At 49.9% G+C, this 22,223-nt stretch overlaps 2 protein-coding genes across 10 annotated transcripts in view; one reads left to right on the forward strand and one right to left on the reverse strand.

The window, feature by feature from the left end:
- The window catches only part of MAF (MAF bZIP transcription factor), a gene marked incomplete at its 3' end in the record, with an annotated part of 332,573 nt that extends 323,967 nt beyond the window's left edge, over positions 1–8,606 (forward strand). For 2 of the 3 annotated variants that reach the window (XM_082711161.1, XM_082711160.1), the window contains one exon: positions 8,471–8,606. In XM_082711161.1, the coding sequence (XP_082567287.1) occupies positions 8,471–8,606 (136 nt within the window). The remainder of the gene's footprint in view (positions 1–8,470) is intronic. The other variant, XM_082711164.1, reaches the window with a different exon arrangement.
- The window catches only part of WWOX (WW domain containing oxidoreductase), a 958,224-nt gene that overhangs the window by 13,160 nt on the left and 922,841 nt on the right, over positions 1–22,223 (reverse strand). For 3 of the 7 annotated variants that reach the window (XM_082711170.1, XM_082711169.1, XM_082711168.1), the window contains one exon: positions 8,566–9,770. In XM_082711170.1, coding sequence (XP_082567296.1) covers positions 9,582–9,770 — 189 coding nt within the window. In that variant the 3' untranslated portion in view covers positions 8,566–9,581. Of the gene's footprint in view, positions 1–3,586; positions 5,250–8,565; positions 9,771–22,223 lie in introns of those variants that run through there. The other 4 variants (XM_082711171.1, XM_082711172.1, XM_082711165.1 and 1 more) reach the window with 4 other exon arrangements.

The raw sequence follows: 22,223 nt of genomic DNA on the forward strand, positions 1-22,223 counted from the left end.
GCTCACCGGAGTCGGTCAGTGGTCCTCCGGCTCCAGTTCCCACCCAAGTGGACCCCGGTGGGAGGCCTGGGAGGGACTGCAGGCTGCGCCCGTCCTCCGCCCGCCGCACCCCCACCCGGGCCCCCGAGCAGCTGGCTTTGGCTTCGTAGTTCAGCCCCGGGAGAACCTGACGAGAAGGGTTTGAAGTTGGAGCCAAGGGTCAGAAAAGTGTGAGCAACCCGAAGCTGGGGTTTGCAGGTATTTTCATGTCCAGATCCTTCTTTCAAGGGTTATTTTTTAAAAGGTTTTATTTATTTATTTGACAGACAGAGATCACAAGTAGGCAGAGAGGCAGGCAGAGAGAGAGGAGGAAGCAGGCTCCCCGCTGAGCAGAGAGGCCGATGCAGGGCTCGATCCCAGGACCCTGAGATCATGACCTGAGCCGAAGGCAGAGGCTTTAACCCACTGAGCCACCCAGGTGCCCCCCATGGGTTTTTCTATGCTGGTATTTATTTAGTGTAACATAGCCCATGTGACTTTACTTTTCTAACAGCATTTAAAAAACAAAAGTTACATTAGCAGAGATCAAATGAATAGACAGAACCGATACTTTGGCTCGTCACTGAGTTCAGGCTCTAGCAAGCAATAATAAAATGAAAAGTGAAAAGGGGCTTGGCGAATGGCTCCTACCGGTTGGGTTCTGCGGGAGCCGGCTACGGAGGCTCAAGGTTAGCAGGAGTGCACTGAGCTGGGGGAGGGTGAGGAGTGGAACAGTTGGAGCTTGTGTTTCAGCCTTGGCCGAACATCCAGCTCTGGCAGAGAGAAGGCTCGTGTGGGGCACTCACCTGGCCAAAGCCACAGGGAGGGGGGGTGTCTGTGCACACACACCAATGAGAGGCATAAATCAGCCAGTGCCACTTATTTTAAACTGTGAAGTGACCAAAAATAATCTACCTGCTTTTATTTTTCCTGTGTACTTCGTGCCACGCAGCCCTAAATTCCCCACCCTGTTCTTGTGAAACTAGAAAGAGGTTCTGTTTGTGTCACTATGTCAGCCTCAGAGAACCTTCTGGAGTATCAGTTACTGGGCTCGATCAGCCCACAGCTGCACTCCAATGTATAGGGAAGCCACTGGGCAGGTCTGTAGTCACTGGCATGTTTCGTCTGTCTTTGGAGAACTTCTACTTTTTTAAATGTGGTAGGACATACTTTCACTGTAGAAAATGTGGGAAATGCAGATAAGCATAGAGACAAAAAGTCACCTACGTTTCCTCTAGCCAGAGATAACTATTATTAAAACCGTTCAGTCCCTTCTCGTCATACATAATTTATATGTGCCACAGTACAAATTTACATTTGTTTAACAAAAATGGGATCATACCCTATAAACTCCTTTATAACTGGCATTTTTCACCTAATCTGTTAAACATCATTTCAGCCAATTACATTTCTTCCACGACATCATTTCGTGGTAATCCAGGAAATGCCTCCAACTCTGGGACATTTCAGCTCAGTTTTTTAGCATCATTATTATTAATTAGTATTATTGCTTTAAGAGAAACATTTCTCCACCTGTGTTCTGGAGAACACTATTATTTGTATTAGTATCTTAAAAAACAGAGTCCTGTGTTCAAGGGGTTTGGGGTTGAACGTCGTTAAATTGTTTTTAAAATAGGACCTTTCAGATCCATTAGTATGTTAGAGTGGTTTTTGAATTCCAAAGCTCTCGTTACCTCTGCTCATACACGCACACACACACACACACACACACACACACACACACACACTGCTATCACCTGTTCAGGCTAGAAGAACTGTCCTATTTTAGGATTAACATTTAGAACTTGAATTTCTGGGTCAGACGGACTGGTTTGTATTCCTAATAATGCTCACTATAATTTCATTTTAAATAGTATTTATTATTACCAATAGTACCTGTTTTTTACACTGAGATTTGACATATCAGGATATAGACATATAAGTCTATATAAACCTAAGTGTGAGTGTTGTTTTTCTGTGTCTTTTATTTCTATGTTTTGTGAGTGCTGAAGCTCTGAAGTCTGGGAGAATTTTCTGAGCTATATGCAGGCTTCCAGAAGGTTCAGAATCTTGTTTAGGAAAAAGGGTGATCTGACTGAAAATTTTCCCAAATCATCTAGAAGTATCTGGTCAGTCTCTCTCCCTGAGATGGGTTTGGATGCAGCTGCTTGAAGGAGGGAAAAGCCAAGTGCTTGATCATAAAGTCCTTCAAATTTAGGCCACACCAGGTAAAATTCCCCCAAGACCATGTCTAAGGGTGAACCCTGTCTCAGAGAACCACGCTGGGAACTGGGAACATTTCACCAACGTCGCCAAGAAAGTCTGCAAACTTTCTCCGTAGGTTCTTAAGCAGAACAGTTAGCCCTGTGACACTAGCGGGAGCTGGCAAACCCGGCAGCCCGCAGACGCAGCTGGGTTCTTTCACATTCAGCCTCTTCTGTTTCGCTGATGCAAAGCTCCTGCCCTCTCCTGTGAGGTTCCGTACCCCGGGACTTGACTGGGCAGCCCTGAGTGAGACGCGCACTGCCAGGCGCCAGGCCGGCAGAGCATCTGGGGAAAATGAACCGGTCAGAGCAAGTGCACGTGGGTGAGAGCGCGCCGGCTCTTGCCGAGGAAGCGTCTTGGCAGAGGTTCAAACCGGCCACATGCACAGCCCAGAAAAGGTTGCCTGCCAGTGGCCTTAAAAATTTCCATACTAGTTTGAACCTGCATTCTCTTTGGGATCCACGTTATGGACATAACCAAACAACACACCCCCTGAAATGTTATGCCAATATATGTATTTTATTTACATGAACGAATATGGCCGTGGAGGAAGCTTAACTCTGATAACAACAAGCAGATGCAACTATGGGGTATCTGTCCACTGAATGCAGGATCATAAATCTGGATAAAAGATTTATCAAGAATTTATTTAGTTTGAAACATATAAAACTGTACAGAGTATAATCACAACTCTAATGCTAAAACTGAAGAGATCGAAATACATTGTAAAGCACGTTTTTAAAAAGAGTAGGAGAAAAATATATCAGACTATTGGGCTGATTTTGAGTGGAGGGATTTGGGCACATTTGCTTTTCTGATTTTAGCCATTCTGACGGCGTGAGGTGGGATCTCATTGAGGTTTTGATTTGTATTTCCCTGATGCTGAGGGATGTGGAGCACCTTTTCATGTGTCTGTTGGCCATCTGGATGTCTTCGTTGCAGAAATGTCTGTTCATGTCTTCTGCCCATTTCTTGATTGGATTATATGTTCCTTGGGTGTTGAGTTTGATAAATTCTTCATAGATCTTGGATACTAGCTCTTTATCTGCTATGTCGTTTGCAAATATCTGCTCCCATTCTGTCTATTGTCTTTTGGTTTTGTTGATTGTTTCCTTTGCTGTGCAGAAACTTTTTGATCTTGATGAAGCCCCAATAGTTCATTTTTGCCCTTGCTTTTGGTGATGTGTCCAGGAAGAAGTTGCTGCAGCTGAGGTAAAGGAGATTGCTGCCTGTGTTCTCCTCAAGGATTTTGATAGATTTCCATCTCACAATTAGGTCTTTCATCCATTTTGAGTCTATTTTTGTGTGTGGTGTAAGGAAATGGTCCAGTTTCGTTCTTCTGCATGTGGCTGTCCAATTTCCCCAACTGGGGAACCATTTGTTGAAGAGACTGTCTTTTTTCCATTGGATATTTTTTCCTGCTTTGTTGAAGATTAGTTGGCCATGGAGTGGAGGGCCCATTTCTGGGCTCTCTATTCTGTTCCATTGATCTATGTGTCTGTTTTTGTGCCAGTACCATACTGTCTTGATGATGACAGCTTTGTAATAGAGCTTGAGGTCTGGAATTGTGAGGCTGCCAACTTCGGTTTTCTTTTTCAACATTTCTCTGGCTATTCCAGGTCTTTTCTGGTGCCATATAAATTTTAGGATTATTTCTACCATTTCTGTGAAAAAAAGTTGATGGTATTTTGATAGGGATTGCATTGAATGTGTAGATGGCTCTAGATAGCATAGACATTAACATAGTACTTGTTCTTCCAATCCATGAGCATGGAACATTTTCCCATTTGTTTGTGTCTTCCTCAATTTCTTTCATGAGTACTTTATAGTTTTCTGAGTACAGATTCTTTGCCTCTTTGGTTAGGATTATTCCCAGGTATCTTATGGTTTTGGGTGCAACTGGGATCGACTCCATAATTTCTCTTCCTTCTGTCTTGTTCGTGGTGTATAGAAACACAACTGATTTCTGTGCACTGATTTTATATCCTGACACTTTACTGAATTCCTGTATGAGTTCTAGAAGTTTTGGGGTAGAGTCTTTTGGGTTTTCCACATAAAGTATCATATCTTCTGCAAAGTATGAGAGTTTGACTTCTTTGCCGATTCAAATGCCTTTTAGTTCTTTTTGTTGTCTGATTGCTGAGGCTGGGACTTCTAGTACGGTGTTGAATAGCAGTGGTGAGTGTGGACATCCCTGCTGTGTTCCTGACCTTAGGGGAAAAGCTCTCAATTTTTCCCCATTGAGAATGATACTCATGGTGGGTTTTTCGTAGATGGCTTTTATATTGAGGTATGTGCACTCTATCCATATACTGTGAAGAGTTTTAATTTACATTTCTAATCAAAGCAGCAATATATTTTGTTTACCAGAAAATGATTCAGCAGTTGTTTCTAAGATCAACTGTATTTAAATACAATGATAGGATTCCCCCCCTCAACACTCAATCTCATAAGTTGTATTTAAGGATATAGAGAAGGAATCAAACCATTTTCAGGTAGACTACTGATGGAAACCACACTTGTTCTGTTTAGAGAAGTCTAAACGAGTCTGAGTGTAGGAGGTGGAACCCGGAGGGATGAAGGTGGAGGGCAAGAGAAACCACAGACATAGTGGTTTGGAGACTCATAGGCTCAGTGAGATGAAATTTCTGGGACAACGTCACACAGGAAGTGGTGGCCCCAGGATTCAAGTGTTCTCTCATTGGTTTAAAGGGGACAGTGACATTTAATTCAAAAGCAGTGAGATTTAAAAGGACAAATTTTGCATGACGTCTTAGGAAGCACTCAGGAAACGGAGCTTCATAAAAGTGGGTCTTGTCCTCTGGGGTGCCCAGCCTCAAAAGAGCAACGGTCGTGACTCCAGAGAAGGACACACTCCCCGTGGACGTCACGCAGTCAGGAGAGCTGGAGGAGGCACACGGCCTCTTTCATCTGAATGAGTGGTGGACACCTCCTATTTGCATAATCTGTGGGGAAAATGAAAGGCAGCTTTTTTATTCTCCCGCACTTGAGATGCAGCCGGGAGTGGCTTGCAAACAGACCGGCTCAGGGCTGGGGTCTTCCTGACTGGGTGGCGCGTTTCGGAAGAGCGCACGGCCCTTCAGCTCGGGGGCTGCCCATGGGAGTCAAAACAAACCCGTGGTTCATTGCGTGGTTAGTTTAGGTTTTTACAGGGAATTCACACGGGGTCCTGGGGGCTTCTGTTGGTGATTGCAAGGGAGTCAGGGCATTCGATGGTTGAATAACGTGGTGAAGAGGTGGGATTGTGGTGGCTTTTTTTGGTCTTTTTCCTATCCAAACTGAATGTAGGCTCACCTGGACTTTCTACTCTAATTAAAAATTCTGAACTTGGTCCAGTGGGAAAATGAAAGACAAAGTGCTTTTGCCTTAAATAAGGAGACTGGCTGCTTGAGGGTATTTTATATAAATAGTTACAGACTCTGACAACATGAAGTTAAAGTATGTAAAGCACCTGGGTGACTCGGTTGGTTAAGAGTCTGCCTTTGGCTCAGGTCATGATCTCAGGGTCCTGGGATCCCGCGTCGGGGGTGTCCCTGCTCAGTAGGGAGCCTGCTTCTCCCTCTCTGGAGCTCTGCCCCTCCACCCCAGTCTGCTCTCTCTCAAATAAATAAATAAATAAATAAATAAATAAATAAATAAATACTCTTTTAAAAGTATATGTAAAAAAAACCTAAATAGCAATACCCAGTTGGGATGAGATTGCAAAAAACAAAAACAGAAACATGTTCTGCTGCTCGTACTCCTTCCAGACAGCATAAGGCGAGATGCAGTAAGAGCCTAATAAGAGCTCTTGGACCCAATAGTTCCTTATCTGCAGATGTAAATTAACGGGAGAAAAAGGCTGTATGTAGCATAAAGATGCTAAATGAGCCATTAGTTCTAACAGCAAAAACTAGAAATAACCTAAGTACTCCAACAGAAGAATTTCCAAACAATGACCAACCAGCAAGCCGATATATTCGGCATCTGGTAAAATTACCGAAATAAGAAAATTCGCGGGAGGAAAAAGGGAAAAGAGGGGCAGGCAACCAGATAGTTCTCTTTTTAAGAATCGCCTTTAGGGGTGCCTGGGTGGCTCAGTGGGTTAAGCCGCTGCCTTCGGCTCAGGTCATGATCTCAGGGTCCTGGGATCAAGTCCCGCATCGGGCTCTCTGCTCAGCAGGGAGCCTGCTTCCTCCTCTCTCTCTCTCTGCCTGCCTCTCTGCCTACTTGTGATCTCTAAATGTCAAATAAATAAATAAAATCTTTAAAAAAAAAAAAAATCGCCTTTAGTGTTGGTACCTTAACACATCAAAAAGGCGTAATCCAGAGCAGTGTTCTGTGATGTCCCTTAGTATTCTGAAATGAATTCAACCAAACTAGCTTGGATGTGTTGAAAGGTGCACAGAGTTAACCCGTGGGGGAAGGGTTGCTATTTTAGAAGCTTTTTCATTGTAAACCTCTTTCATTGTACCTGCTGGTGACCAGAACTGGCAGCCGGTGAGCAAGGCAGGCTCCCTGGCCTGGTGCTGACCTTGATGAAAGTCATCGGCTTCCTTCACTGAAGTTCAAGACCAAACCCCCCATCGCCCCATGTTACACAGCAAAACCACAAGCCACAGCTTCAGTCTTGACTGGGGATGCTTCCATTTCTTGTTTCCTGTCGTTTGAAGGGTCTCCCTCGACCAGCCATGGAAGTGAAAACTGGCTGCCTTTGGGAGGGAGAGCCAAGAAAAGGGCTCTGGAGCAAGCGGCTCTCCCTCCCGTTCTGGGCGGGTCCCACGGTGCTGTGCCACAGCAGAGAACTCTGGACACGGAGACCATCAGCAGTTAAAGCTGGGGAAGCGAGGCCAGATGTAGACCCATCATCACCAGGACCCGAGGGAAGGCCCTCGGGTCCTGGTTATGGTGGTGCTGGATAAGATGGCATGTATAGAAATAATTCGCCACGTTTCTACTCAGTGCTGGGCACTGGGAAAACAGCCAGGTCCCATGCCTGGGTACAAAACCAAATAATTTTCTTTGTAATTCACTCGTCGTATAAATTCAGTACGTATATACCGCTGGTCTACAGGTTACCAGTTAAGCAGCGCGAAGTAGCAGAAGGTGCATGGAGTGGAAGGTGAGGGACCTGGATTCAGATACTGACTCTGCCGCTCAGAGTAGCGACTCTCAATCAGTAGGTTTCTTTGCTTCTGTAAAGCTCTAGTTCCATCACGTGAGCATAAAGTAAGATAATGGGTGTGATGTGCCTAGCCAGGCACTGGCACATAGTAGACACTCAGTAAACAGTATCTGCAGTTTGTAGCAGTGACAGTGGCGATCAACACATGCAGTAACTGTGCGTATATATTACACAGCTACTATATCACGTGCACGTGCACACACATGCACACACACACACTTTAAGGTGCGCAATAGCAGCCTTGGATGTAGAATAAGCTAAAAAAGGAGTGAGACTCATGGCATCCACTTGCTCACCTGTGCAACATGAAGATGCCTACAGACCTGACACACAGCAGGGAAGGTGGATAGTTAGCCTCAACTTTGGGTTTGTACAATGCAGCACCGAGTATGGGCTTGTTGAGCAAATGACTATATGAAGACTTTGACTCTGAGCTTCTTGATTTGGGGGAATACTCACTGCTCCTTACCCTCCTGATGCAGGGTCCATATGGGAATTAGCCTACTGACCTTGAAAGTGCAGGAAGGCAGCAGCCAGCAGATTCTCCCTTGGTTCTCTTTGATAGTTTGGGTATCACCTTGGCTGATGATACTCCAGTGTCTTCTTTGCACTGGCTTAACTTCTACCTTCACCGAAGGCCTACAGCTGAGCTAGAGGCAGCCCCCTCTCCACTCATCCTACTGGAAAAGATGTGTTTGAGTTATCAAAGTGGGCTTAGTGCAGGGAATCTGCGTGATTTTCACATCACACCTGGTATTTCAGCAAAAGCATTCCCTCCATCAGGCCAAAGTGCATTTCTTTACGTCTCTACTGGAATGGGAAAAGGGGTGAGTGGAAAAGAGACCCCCAACTGCTCCCATTCTGATGCACAGACTGGTCACCAAGAACTTGCTAATTACAGGGGAGCAAAGCCCTGAGGGCCAAAAGAACCCACTAGAAGTAATAACAAAGCCTCTCAAGGTAAAATTAAACAATAGTCACTTTTCTTTCTTTCTCCAACAGAAAACGTGATGCTGGCATGCTAATCGCGGGAGACAACTTGGCCACAGACAGCCACAAAAGCACAAAAACAAACTCTGAGAAGAAACAAGACGGTGTTTTCCTGGCATCTACAAGAAGCGCTTTATTTTTCCTCTAGATTTCTTTTCTAAAAAAACAAAACAAAACAAAAAACAAAACTGCAACAAACATTTACAGAGACAGTGCAACCTTCAGGTGATAATTTTCACGCATGTTCTTTTATTAGGCCTAGGCGGGAGCAGAGGAAGGCGAAGCGGAAGCGCTCCAGCAGGATGAGCCGGAGGCTGGGAACCTCCGCCCTCAGGTGCTGCTTCAGACTGCAAATGAGGAATAAGGAAGGGGAACAACTTTTTTCTCCTCTGCCCCTCCATCGCCTGTATATTCTCATGGACGCAATGCTTCCTTTCTTGCCCGCCAAGGTGTCTAGGGAATGAGTTGCAAAATTTGTTTGTAATAATCAAGAATTTTTGGGCAGCTTTGGCAAGGGGCTTGGGCCAGTCCTTTGGGACCCACCAGCTGTGTCTAGCCCCCCATTTCTAAGTGTCACTTCTCTTTTGGCTGGCTGGAAGAGGGACCCCAGAGCTCTCTCCCCCAGTCACTGCTGCGTCCACTCAGGCTTGGTCAGGACGAATGAAAGGATCAACACTCACCTCGGCCAGCTCCCAGCTACAGTGGGGCCGTGGCGGTGGCAGGGGGAGGGGACAGAGGGCGCCTGGCTATTGTAAGCCACGCGTGAGAACAGCCCGGGCTTCCACAGGGACACAGGAGCCTGCATACCAGCTCAGCGTTCCCCTTCCAACAGGCCACCACCAGGGAAGCAAAGAGACGCCAGCCTCGCCCAGCCCCAGAAAAGACTGTCCCCGGGGCCCTGTAATTCCCGTCGGTACTCGGTATTTTTTTCCCTCTGTCGTGACTACTCGTACGTATTCCCTCTGCTCTGGCGGATCTGTGTCGGGGGGGGGGGGGGGGGGGGGGGGGGGGGGGGGACACCGAAAGCCCCTGGCTAGTTAGGTGGCAGAGGTCCAGTGGCGGCAGCTGCGCAGGCGCAGACGCGCAGGGTCGGTGCGCGCACCAAGGCTCACCGGGCGCGCGCTTAGCCGGACTGGCCGCCGGGTCCCTCCTGGATCAGCCTCTCGCTGAGCGCCCACAGGGCCCGCGCCGTCTCCTCGCTCTGAGCCTCCGGGGACGGCATGCAGCGGCAGCAGTTGTTGAAGTACATCCCTCCGAGGCCCTCCAGCTCTGGAGCAGCAGCACAGTAGACGGTGGTGGCAGCTCCTTGTTGCTGAAATCAAAGACAAAAGACCAAAAAAAAATTTTTTTTTTTTTTTAAAGAAAAGAGGTGATGAGCTGACTTCATTCTGTCTGCGAATTAGCAAGCGTCACCCTGCCTGGTCCGGGAGTATCTGGATCTCAGCATGGCCAAGGGCACTGAGCTCAGCACGTGACTGTACAGGTATGATGTGGCATCCTGGGAAAGCAAATTCACCAACTCTGCTGGTGTCCCTTTTTACGCCTCGTAGAGGAAAAGGCTTCAGAAATAAATATGCGTATCAATCAGTCACAGCAGAGGTCTCTTCTGAGGAATGAGAGAAAGACAGCAAGCAACCTTTTGCGCACCCAAGAACAAATGCACCCAACCCTCTGACTTCTCAACGAATGATGCAACTTGACACCAAGATGTTTCTAGAACCTTCTGTCTGAATTAAACCAACCACGCTAATGGCCCATCAGATAGAAAGGGACTGGTGCCAGATCTTTATTTTTTGCTCACAGTGCTGCTAGGGGAAGTTTTCAGTGGTGTGTGGAAATGTCTGACACACACACAGACACCGGCCCCTGCCGTACACACGGGCCTCATGCAGACGCACGACACATGTATTGATTCATCCAGAGCCTGTGAAGACCTTTCTGTTAATGTCATATTCACCCTGTATTTGCAAAAGGACAGTGACGAAGGGGGGACTTTTCTTCTCAGCCCACCTCAACTTGTAAGTTGCGATGAGCGCGATCGAGTACTTTTGATTCCCCTTTTGAGTAACAGTTGGTGCTGTGGCTAGGGCTGCGCATGCCGGCGGGCACCATATCATCCCGGCTGACACGGGGCCGTCAGGGGTGCTGCAAAGAGGGCAAGAAATCACTTTGCTTTGCAAGCCGTAATTAAAAATAATAGGCTGGTGTTCGTAGGGAGACATGGTAGGCACAGCTCTAATTTAAAACCAATACAGTTGATCTGGCATCTTATGATTATTTATGTGCATCACAGCCCTCGCTGCACCCACTAATTACCAGCTGATGGGGAGGGGTTGGCGGAAGAGGATGGGAGAGGTAATGGGGACAAGGGCACCATTAGAGAAGACACTCGGGGCATTGACAGAGTGGGAAACGCAGTTCTGTCCCCATCCGAAGCTTATTATTTCTCCTGCCCCTAAAAGGTTGACGTTGTGCCCAAGCAGAGAGCTTCGTGGAGAAACCACCCCCCGCCCCGGGGGGTTTGGTTTGTGCGTCCTGTGATTATGCTCTAGAACCCTTGGACGCCAACGTCATTTTGAGAATCAGGATCTCCAGGTGTTATAATTTTAGGAAAGTGCTGTAAAGCAGGCTTGAGGTTTCCTTTGTTTGGTAGCAGAGGACTTCAGCATCAGTTTTTATGGTCATATTTGAATTCTGTGCAAAGCAAATGGTCAGCACAGAGAAGTGACAGGACCGTGGGGTGCGGGGCGAGCGGAGGGGGCGGGACATCGTCAGACTTGAGTTCTGAGGATTACTGGTGCTTGACTGGGTGGGAGAAGTCCATTACTTCAGAATTTGAACACCCAGCATGACTTCGATTTAATTAAACAGTAATTGGTGTTTAACTTCCCCAAGCCCCTCACCATGCCCACTCCCCAGACAGCCGGTTACTTTCTTGGATTCAGCTATTTTCGAATTGATTTGTGTGGCTCAAGTGTAATGAAAATAAGCTCATGTCATCCAAATTTCCTCTCACTGAATTATCATTTCTAATAACCCTTAGCTTAGCACCTGGCACATTTATCGAAAGAGTTTTGAGAGGTTTATCTGACTCCTCTGCATCCCACGTGGGGAAAAGGCAAGCCAAGTGCCTCTGAAGACAAACGGAAGAACGGAGCCGCGCACCCGGCTCTCTCCAGCCCAGTGCGCTCCCGGCCGCCGCCCCGAGCAGAGCTCCGGTGGAGATGGTGTTTTGCGTAATTTTCTGGGTATCTGAGATTTCCATCTGACTTTGCAGCTGCCAGAACCACCAAAGGGTGGTCAGGTGACTGGCCATCAGCTCGTCCCCCAAACCGCGGCCCCCGCCCCGCTCAGGAGCGCCCGGTGCGGTCAGCGCTCGCGCAGCGCCGCCGTGATCGGGCGCTGTCCGGGCCGGAGGAGATGAGAACCGGCCACTGGGGAGAGCAGAAAGCGGAATTCTTCCAAACCCCCTGTGCTGTCTTGCCCCTGTGGCCTTCTGAAACGATAGCACGGTGCACTCTTGTACTGTGGGATTGGTCTTTTTGCAGAGAAATTCCACACTGCCGTTGACCCAGAATCAGGTAGACGAGGGAGCTGGGGGGCCGGGCTTGGCCGTCCGCGCACCCTGACGGCAAGTGCTGTCGAGCTCGTTTCACGTCAGCTGAGGTGTGGCTGCCAGGCTGGAAACCGTCGGTTTTAGAAAGGCCCATCTCTTCCCAAGAGCAGCTGGCTTTGATTCCTTGGCCACAAGGCTCGGTGACGCACCGTCTCAGTAGCATCCCCGGCGAGGCTGGCTTTGGAGAAGGACGCGGGGCAGGAGGGGCCCCTGAGCGCAAAGCCCGTGTCCTCCACGGCGCAGGTGAGCTGCAGGCGCCCGGCAGAGCCGGCCTCTGGGGTCTCGCTCGGCTCAGCGGGCGCCCGCTTGCCCGTCCTCTCCGGCCCCCGCGTGGGCAGTGCCGCACCCTTCAGCCCCAGCCCTGCTCCCTCCTGGCTTCCCGGGGAATTCTCTTCAGCCGTGCTCACGGCAGCCTCTGAGTGACATCTTTATGGGACCAGATGTGATGGCAGTTGAATAACAAGTTCTGATTTGGGCTCATCAGCTTTTCGGCCTGCCTGTCATGAGAACGAGATGGCGCCACATGAGGGCAATCTCATTAGTCAGTAAGCCGGTACTGCTGATCCAAGATAACAGTTTTTAAACTGATAAAAAAATTTTTAAAGAGCCCTTTAATCACCGTCGAATGACTTTCCTGCCACTTTTTGGGGCATCGGTACATAACTTGGAAAAGATGAAAGAGCGTGTGAAGGAAGTGATGTTAACAAGTCTGCCGGGAGATGTGTGAAGCGACGTCTTGCCGGCCGGCAGCGCTGCGCACGATCCGCCGTGGTCCGAGAACAGCGACACTTGACACAGGAACACCGGCTGGCGCAGCGGGCTCCCCTCCGTGAACTGGTGAGAGCGATTTCTCGGACGCCGGTAGGTTGCGCGCTGTTGCAAGCCCCGGGACTGGGTGTCGCAGCTCCATCCCGGGGACGCGGCGTGAGTTAGCGAGCGGATGACGCGGGGCCTGAACATTTCTGGGAAGCCCGGCAGAATCTTTCATCACGCCTGAATGCCACTGCCGATCTAGTCAAACATTTGCGAGCTGCCAGAGGAGAAGCGCGCCATCAGTCTTTATCGTGTATGTAAGATTACCTACGACTCTTGTTTGGGATTAAGTTAAGAGTATCTTGGTAATAAGGGTCCATCATTCTCTTTCAGAAATCATTTGTCAGATTTGCAGTACAATCAGCAACTACAGAAAGGTGGGATTTAAAAAGCAGTTGTTTATTTATAGTTGAGGCCGGGAGATCTAAATTATCCGTCCTTCCAAAACCCTTTGTTGGGATGAAAATGTTAAGTAGCTGCTTTTCATCAACATTTATTTGATAACCACTGGCCATCACTTTGGAGCTGTCAGCATGGAATACAAATGAATATTGACTCTTTTAAAGGAAAAGGTACAGAGGTTTCTGATAATATATGGGAGAGAAAAAACAACACCCCCATGCTGGTACCTGTGATGCACTGGTTAGTCCTCTAATATACCGTACATTTTAATAAGGACACATATTACATAGCATTCAGTTTTCAAGTTCCTCTATTTTAAAATGCATGCTTACTTAAAAGGAAGAATATATTCCTGTCTTAAAGTAGATTTCACTATGAGATGTATAAAAAGATAAAGACACACTGTCACGGAATATCTATATATTCAATGATCTCGAGAGTAGGAGATGTTCTAAGATTGCTTTTCTACAGACCTACTGATACCAGGACATCGCACGACACATGCCAAATCAGCCAGTTCAAGACAAAGTGGTTGTGTCAAGAAACATGGCACGGAAGTTAGCCCGAGTTCAGAACCCCAAGGGCACGAACAAGAGCCTTTTCGGAAGTGGGTGGTGATTATCGTGCTGAACTCCCGGGACAGAGAGGGCAGGAAGGCCACCCAGGGCCTCTCCAAACCCTCCACGCTTTCCCTGTTACCTGTCTGGGGTCTGGTAGGCAAACCAGCACTTGCCCAGTGCAGACCCGGCCACCTGTCCGGTCCTCCAGAACACGGCGGTGACGGAGCCGCGGTGGGAACGAGGGGGCAAGGGCACGTGGATCCGATGGCATCCGCGGCCGCCGCCACACCCTCTTTCCCTGTCTCTCAGGAGTACTCCCGACAGAAGAGTCTGGAGCCACTCGATCGCACAAGTGCAGCACCTTGTTGCAGAGCTCCTCTCCCCTCCGTCCCTCAAAAACAGTTACAGGTTCAGTCTCCGATGTGCGAGGCAAACCCAAGCAGACTGTTGCCCCCCCCCCGCCCCCGGTATCCGGTTCGCACCTGCCATCAGAGAACAATCTTCTAAGCCCCAACATGTGCCGAGTGTCTCATGAGTTCATGGAGTCAGCCTGCGGGAGTAAGGCTCGGGGGCCTTCCCCAGGAGCACGACCACAGCCACAAAGTCACCCCCTTCCTCTATCACCGAGCATCGGAAAGGCTGCTGTCCTCCACACCGTCACGCTCTTCCAGTGACCGGGTGGCGACAGGGACTATCTGAGGGGTGACCATGGCTAGCACGTACGGACAGATTACAACCCGGTCAGGCACACGTGGCCCTCCGAGCCGGGAGCAACTGTTCCCCTCATTTGCAGAGAAGGCCGCTTCGCGTCAGAGACGAAAAGCAACATGCCCCAAGCCACACGCGTCACCACGCAGGTCTGCCCGCTCCAGAATCCGCATCAGCCGCCGTGCAAAGCCTCCTTCCCAAACACTGGACCCAACGTTTGCACACTGCCCACTCCCTGCTGTGTGTGCCCCTTGGCGGAAGCTTCCTCGCGAGGGCCTCCCTGCCACCTGCCGCTGTGTGAGGCCCCGACGCGGCCTGGGATGAAACGGGAGGCCGGGTTCACCTGAGAAGTGTTCAAAGGACAATTTTTCCATTGTTGATTTAGTCAGTGAACTAAATTGAAATTATATCCATTTGGATTAACAAGATGGAAGACTCAGCGCCACCTCAGAAGATCCAGTAGCAAACGGCCCTTCACAGAAAGGTCACGTGATTCAAAAGGCCACCTCTGTGTGCCACATCTGCCCAGCTAAGGAACCTGCTCTCGGATGACAGACCTTTCCTCAGCGCGTGAACTGAACCACATCAAAACCAGTGAAACCTAAGCCAGTCTCCATGTAGTGGGTTCTCACACAAGTCGGGGGAGTGTGGCTTTTGGAGGACACGGGCCGCGCTCCTCGGGCGCGGGATCAGCCTCGGGTCCCCGTGCCCCGCCCGCCCCGCGTCCGCCCCGCACGCGTTCGCTCCTGCGAGCCTCGGACCGCTCATGCCCGCAGAGGCTGGACGCCAGCCGGGCTTGGATACAGGCAGATACTTCCTGTTGGCATCAAAACAGAACTTTTTTTTTTCCCCACAGCCTTTGGGAGTTTTGCTAACTCCCAGGCTGTTCTTCACATTTCGTACAGAAGGGAACTACTACTCAGTTTCTCAAACAGAAGACCGTGAGGAGGATCAGGAGTACAGATACTTGCTTTCCGCCGCGGAGGCTTTACAGCTCTGAGAGTTCAGATCATTTAGATCAGTTCGGATTCCCGGCCTCACAGAAGAGGACGCGCCCACTCGAGCGCTTTGACGGTGGTCTCCTCCTGCCCTAAGGAAACCGGTTTCTTTCTTCTTTGCTGAAACAGGTTCTCGAGTGCAGGAAAACCTCAGAGGTTCTTTTCAGTTGACTTGTCTCTCCCCCAGTAGGTGAAGGAGTGTCATTCCCCAGGCGACACTGGGGACACAGTCTGTGAGGAGGCCTTGATGATTGGGAGGACCAAGCAATGGGCTAGGCCAGTCCATGACCATAAACGCAGCTGGTCCCAGGACAGCCCAGAGCCCGTGACTGCAAAGGGAATCTTGACTGAAATGTCTGACGGAAAACAACCGTAGCACATCTTTCGGGAAACAGCCACAGACCTCCATTCAGAGATAGTCTGCAAGATGGCCCGCAGCCTTTCTTGTTTGCACTTCAGGTATCCCAGATAGTACGTCCCCAAACCCAAGTCCGACTACAAGACCCCACAGCATTCCCTCTGACAAAAAAACATACGTTTCTAGCAAGGTCATTATGGAGTTTTAAGAAAATGACTTGGAGTCCAAGGCAGAATGAGACGGCAACTCAGGACGGGCGCTGAGAAGTATTTGCAGGAACAAGCTCAGAGACTAGTAGGTTCAGGATGGAAAGCTGGAAAGGACTTTTTTTTTTCTTTTAAGACAGAAGAATATATTTGTCCTCACTAGCCTTAAGTTTTGGGGAGAAAAAGGCAGTCAATCCCAACCATCCAAAGAGGCCCAAAGCCATGTTTATTCCGGGAAGGCCAGGCAAGGGCGGGTTCTCACTTAGGCGATGGGGTTGAAGAGCGCACTGACCTTGGTAGGCTTTCAGGACCTGTGTTTTGAATTCAATGAATTGTTCTGAACTTTCCCTTGAAATAAATGAGGCCCTTTCCGTACCTCTTCTGTGTTCCAGAATCCCTGCCACAAATGTTCCAAGGGCTCCATGACAGATTTATGTCTGGTCTCAAAAGAGTGGAGGAGAAATATTTAGAATGATTTCATCTTTCTAAGACCTGCTGTTTTCTGAGACTGTAGAGCTGCTTTGGGAGGAGGCTGGGGCGGGGGTGGCGCTCCACACGAGGGGAAGGAAGAGGCCTGCTCACGTGCAGTCCGGTGGCCAGTCCTTCTCCTGCTGAGTTCCCCTCCAACTGTGCCCGCCAAAAGCATCCTACGACCACCTGGGCCTGAGAGAGGGTCCCCGTAAGACAACGACAGGATGCCATGTCCCCTAGCCATGAAAGAAGCCCCCGGGGCATTCCGTGCTGGTCTTGCCTGGATGACCACATTGCTCAAAGTACAGTTTCTTTCCAAACGGGGAGTTCCCTTGCTGGGATGGAAGGACGCACGGGGGTACCCACGGTTCCATGGGTCAGTGTGAAGCCGCTAAGCCGAACAGCCATAGAAACTGGCCATTCAGAAAGGCATCATCCTTCCCCATGGGACAGATCTGCTGGCCGGTTACCGGAATTTGCCAGCCAGGCTGCCTCCAACGCCGGCGCTGAAGGACTAGTGGGTATTTATGAGAGAGAAAAGAAGATATTTAGCGTGTGTTAATTTGAAACCACATTTTTACTCCTTCATCCTCAGTTATAGCTAGCTCTGTATACTGTATATAAATGTATGCCTCTGTATTTGCCGTGTATACTAAAATAAATCTTTGAAATCATTGCCAGGCAGAATTAATGGCTTCTGTTCCAATATAATGGCGCAAAGAGTGTCTTCACGGTACAGGTGAAACAAACAAAAGCTCCCCCCTTCCTCTCAGCTGCGTGGACTGACCCCGCCGAGTCAGCCTGCCACGTTGGCTCCTTTAGAAAACCAAGAGCTGACTGCTTTTGTGAGTGAGCCAGATTTCAGGGCAAACCCCAAACAAGCTGTTTGTTTAGATTTTAAGGTAGACAGTTCATTTACACCCAGGTCTCAAAAATATTCTACAACGTCATCCTGAAAGGCACGAGTGGGTGGGGTGGGGGTTGAGTAAAACCCACAGGGTCTTCTGATGGGGCCACATCACCGCCAGAAATCAACTCTTAACTCTGTCTTCCAGAAATGAATGAAAAAAAAAAAAAAAAAAAAAAAAAAGACTTCGTGACCATTCGGATCTCACAGGCAGGCACCCACGCCCGGCCCCGCTGTTTGCATTAGGTTTGTGCGTTTTCATAGCGAGCTCTCTACAACAGATCCTTTCTCAGGCTCAAAGACGCTGGCCTTGTGAATATTTCATTTAGAACATACTGTGGAGAGCGTCTCATTTATATTACTTCCATAATTAATGGTGATAGCTTAGGCACTGCCTTTACACAGAGAGATCTCGTCACAGTGGTCGATGGGTAACGAGAAACAATAGATATTTCATTCACCAGCAGCTTGTTGCTAGTTAGTAGGAAATGATCGTGTGTGCTGTTGCTTTAATTGCCAGGGTAAATAATTCTGCCTCGGTGTTAGTGAACATTTTAAAGCACTTGATGCAAATAGACTAGAAACAAAACAAACACAAAAAAATTACCTTGATTATACAACACCTTAGCATAGAAAGTTACAAAGGTATGTCTTTTTTTTTAAATTGTATTCTATCATGCAAATATTCTCTAAATATGCATGTGCTGACTACTCATCTCCTGTATTTTAGGAAATACAATTAGGCTGCCTTTCTCTTCTCCTATGTAGACTGTAAATAACTGTAGATCTTTCTCTTGTTTCCCTATGTAAATATATGTAAATACTAACAAGCTATGCATGCTGATATTCTAGGCAATTTCAGGTACTTTTATAATCTGAAGGCATGTACTTGAACTGGTTTGTTAAAAGGAAAAAAAAAAAAGTCTCTCAAACTCTTTAAAGCTGAATAGAAATTAAAGATTTCTTCCTAGATGATTGTGGCTTCTTTTGTTTGCTTTCTCATCCCTGAACAGTGGCTCCACTTCTGTTCCCTGCCCTTCTCCCCGGGAGGAGACCCGGGCATGCACCTGGGCCAGGAACGATGTGGAACTACTTGGCTTTCGTTTCTAACCACTTTCCTTGGGTTTCCTAAAGAACTTCTAGACTCCTAAGATAGGCCTCTTTGGATTCTTCTAGCAAAAGAATCTGGAGTTAAGAAAAAAAAATCGTCTTTGTTGCTCCCCTACTACGTGTCAGCACAGTGCGAGGTGCTTTCCCTCCGCAACCCCTACAAAAGGACCCTGTCATTACCATTTCAAAGATGCAGAAACTGAGTCACAGCAAGATGAACACACGCCTAGAGTGACAAAACTATTAAATGCCTCCCAAACCCTGATTCTTTCCTGTAAGTCAACTTGTTCTGCGAAAGGTCAGAGAGAAACTCATTTAGGCTCTGCGGGCCATACAGTCTCTGTCACAACTCCGGTCTGCCACCGCTGTTAGGAAGGCAGCCACAGACAGCACAGTCCCCAATGAATGTGACCATGTTCCGATAAAACTTTATTTACAAAAGCAAGCAGAAGGCCACGTTTGGCCCACTGGCCTCAGTCTGCCAACCTCTGTTCCACACCCCGCTCTTCAACAGAACACGAACATTCCCCTTTCAAGTACGTTCCTGTGTTTGATGGACTGTGGGAATCACTTGATCAAATGAAAATTCTCCATTTCTTCCCTGCAGGTAACACACTATTTGTAGAAGTCACGAAATAATAAGGAGGTGAGCAAAAATGAAGTCCCTTGAGCTTATAACTCAAGCTGTCTTCCTCAGACAAATCTCATTGCCAGATTTCAATTTAGTTACCTTTTGTTTTCACAAATGGGGAAGGAGGAAAAAGGTATGAAAGACTAAGGTTAAAAAAAAAAGAGAAAAAAAAGGAGATGGAGCCACGCTCACTCTTCAATGAGGGGAAGGAGGCTATTACCTCAGGTATCTATGGAAACCAAGCAGCACGCAAACTTTTTAATGGTTGGAAAACAGCGTCTGTGTTTGAAGATGTTTTCCCCAAGTATGATGCTTCAGTGTAAATGCATTAATTGACAGTTTCCTTCGGGACTTTTTTTATTGAAGTGTCCAAAGTTAATTTGATGGCACAGGGAACTCTCCGGAGCCCTTGAAGAATGCTGCAAAGTTAGGTCTTTAGAAAACGGAGCGGGCTCTGGCGTCCCCTACAAACCCGAGCCCACTCTCCTGCACAGCCAGGGAAGAAGCAGCCCTTGCTCCCTGCCGTTTCCCCTTTAGAACACCCTCTGAATTCACCGCGGGCTGGGAGAGACTCCTTCCAGCCTCGATTCCAACAAGAAACAAGGTCACCTCTTCGGGACCCGGGCTGGGTGGGGGGGGAGACCTGCGAGTTCTGCTGTCGGGGCGGCAGTGTGGGGGGGTGAGAACAGCCCAGGAGCCGAAGCCATTTTTGCCGTCCAGATTCAAGGGGCAGCCGTCCTCTCACCAGCCTTACGCAGCGTCTCCGGGCGCCACGCCGGTCATGGGTCCGCTGCTCCCCTGGTTCCCTAGCCGTAGCCACCAGACCCAAGTTCACGTCCACGTCTCTGAGGCAGCGACAGAGGGACCAGGGCCGCAGTTACTTGTTAAGTGCTATAAAACTCGAGACCCCACTGCCCACCTCTTGCCCCCCAGGCCCTCACACAGATCTCCAAATCTTCCAATCTCCCGTGCAGTGGTGCTAGAGAAAGGGACAGACAGACGGACCCCGAGGTGAGCAAGCAAGTGCAGTTTATAAAGTGCGGTAAAAATACAGAATCTAGGTGTTGGGTAGCTGGGCGGCTGCTACAGTACTCTTTCAAGTTTTCTACTTAAAAGCTTTTACAATAAAACGTTGGGAAGATACACCCATCCGTCCCTGTGGGGTAGGATTCCCATTCCACAGACGAGAAGGCTGAGGCACAGAAGCAGCACTGAGTGGCCTGAAGTCCGCCCGGCAAGCGGCGACATCTCCCGGTCTCCCGCCCGCCTGCATCAAGGGTCCACGCGTCTCTGTTCCGCCCGCCGGGACTCGCCCCCGGCCCTCTCATGCTGCCAGATTCTCCCCTCAGAACATGAACACCGGCTTGCCACGCGACTCCCGCCAGGCAGGCGGAGGAAGGGCCCCGAAATCCCTTCTCCCAAGAGCACAAGGGACCTGCGCGCGAAGGGAGCGGCCGGCGTGCGCGCACTCGGCGGCCATTCCTGCACCCGCGTCCCCGCGGTCCCCAGGGCGGAGGCGCGTTCTCGCTGGCGGGGTCGGCCACGCCGATGCCTTCCAGCCGGACCGGAGCGCCGGGGACGCGGACCCCGAAGTCCGAGACGGAGCGGTGTGCAGAGCGCGCGGCGGGGCGGCGCGGGGCGGCAGTTCCGGGGTCACACGGGGTCGGACGCGGGGGCGGGGGCTGCTGGGGTCGGGGCCACACCAGGGCACGGGATGGAGCGATGGCAACCGTCGGGCCCGGCCTGTCCCCCGCCTCACGGCCCTCCCTCTGACACGGGTCAGGCTCCCAATCTCAGAGACTAAAAGAGCGTCTCGGGCCGAGGCTGACGCTGGCCGGAGGAGCCTCCCAGCACCCGCCCTGCTTCCCAACGTCACTTGCAGACTTTCCCCCAGGAGGAAACTCCCCTCCAGGCTGACCCGGCGCGCCCACCTCTTTCCCTTCGAACCCCAGAAGATCCGCAGCCCCCACGTCCGCCTGTCGTACCCCTCTGGACGCACTTGTCACCTGCCCCAGCACCTCGCCCGCTGCAGGCCGCCCAGCCGGGCTGTTGTCTGGGAGCGGCGGGCGCCTCCCGGTCCGCTCCTCGGTCTCCTTCCAAACACACCCCGAGTCCCTGAGTCCCGGCTGGACAGCTGCCTCAGGGACGGCTGGTCCAATCCCGGCCGCCATCGCCAACAACAAAACAATAAGGACAATGACAGTGACCCCTTAGTACTTCCAGTTCTCACAGGCACTTCACAGGTAGGTATTAGCATGGAGCCCGGCGAAGGCCAAGGAGGCAAAGCTGCTGACGGCCGTGCACCTGGGAAGGGTCAGAGCTGAGATCCAAACCGAGCTGGTCTCGGTTCAAAGCCCATGTTCTAGTTCCTGACTAATGTTCCTTCTGAGCCCAATCAGACTGCGCACATGTCCCCTACCTGGGTGACTGAATCCCTCTAATGGCCAAGCTGCTTCCGGTAGAGCCTCAGGGACCCTCCTCCTCCTACCTGAACTCCAGTTCTTAGTCCTCAGACCCCCTGGCTTCTAGACTGGTGTCCTCCACCTCGGGGCGGGGTATCATTTTTTTTGCCTGCATAGGATTTCGGACACAGCCCTGAACGGGTCTGAGGCCCTTCCCCTACGATGTTCCTGTTCTACCAATTGCTTCTCAGGCAAAGGAGGTCTTGGAGGCTGGCGAGGCTCAGGTTCATGTCTGGCAGGAGGCACCAGAGCACCAGGGCGGCCCGTGACCGGCCGACGGCAGCTGGCACTCTCCCGGCCTCCGAGTTCGGAGAAATGCTGAGCTCATGACAGCGGGGTACACGGAGGAACATCTTACTCTGCGCGCTCCCCCTCCGGCTGCCGCACGTGATAGGAGTCCTCCTCTCAGAGCTCCCTGCTTGTGAGAAGGCAGGTGTACCCACCAAACAAGGTGTCAGCGAGGACACCTGCCAGCGGTGTAGCCGGCCCTCGAACCGTTAAGGTGGCTGAAAACCTGTCCTCT

The sequence above is a fragment of the Mustela nivalis genome (genome assembly GCF_964662115.1).
Source record: "Mustela nivalis genome assembly, chromosome: 18".
In the NCBI taxonomy this organism is placed as follows: Eukaryota; Metazoa; Chordata; class Mammalia; order Carnivora; family Mustelidae; genus Mustela; species Mustela nivalis.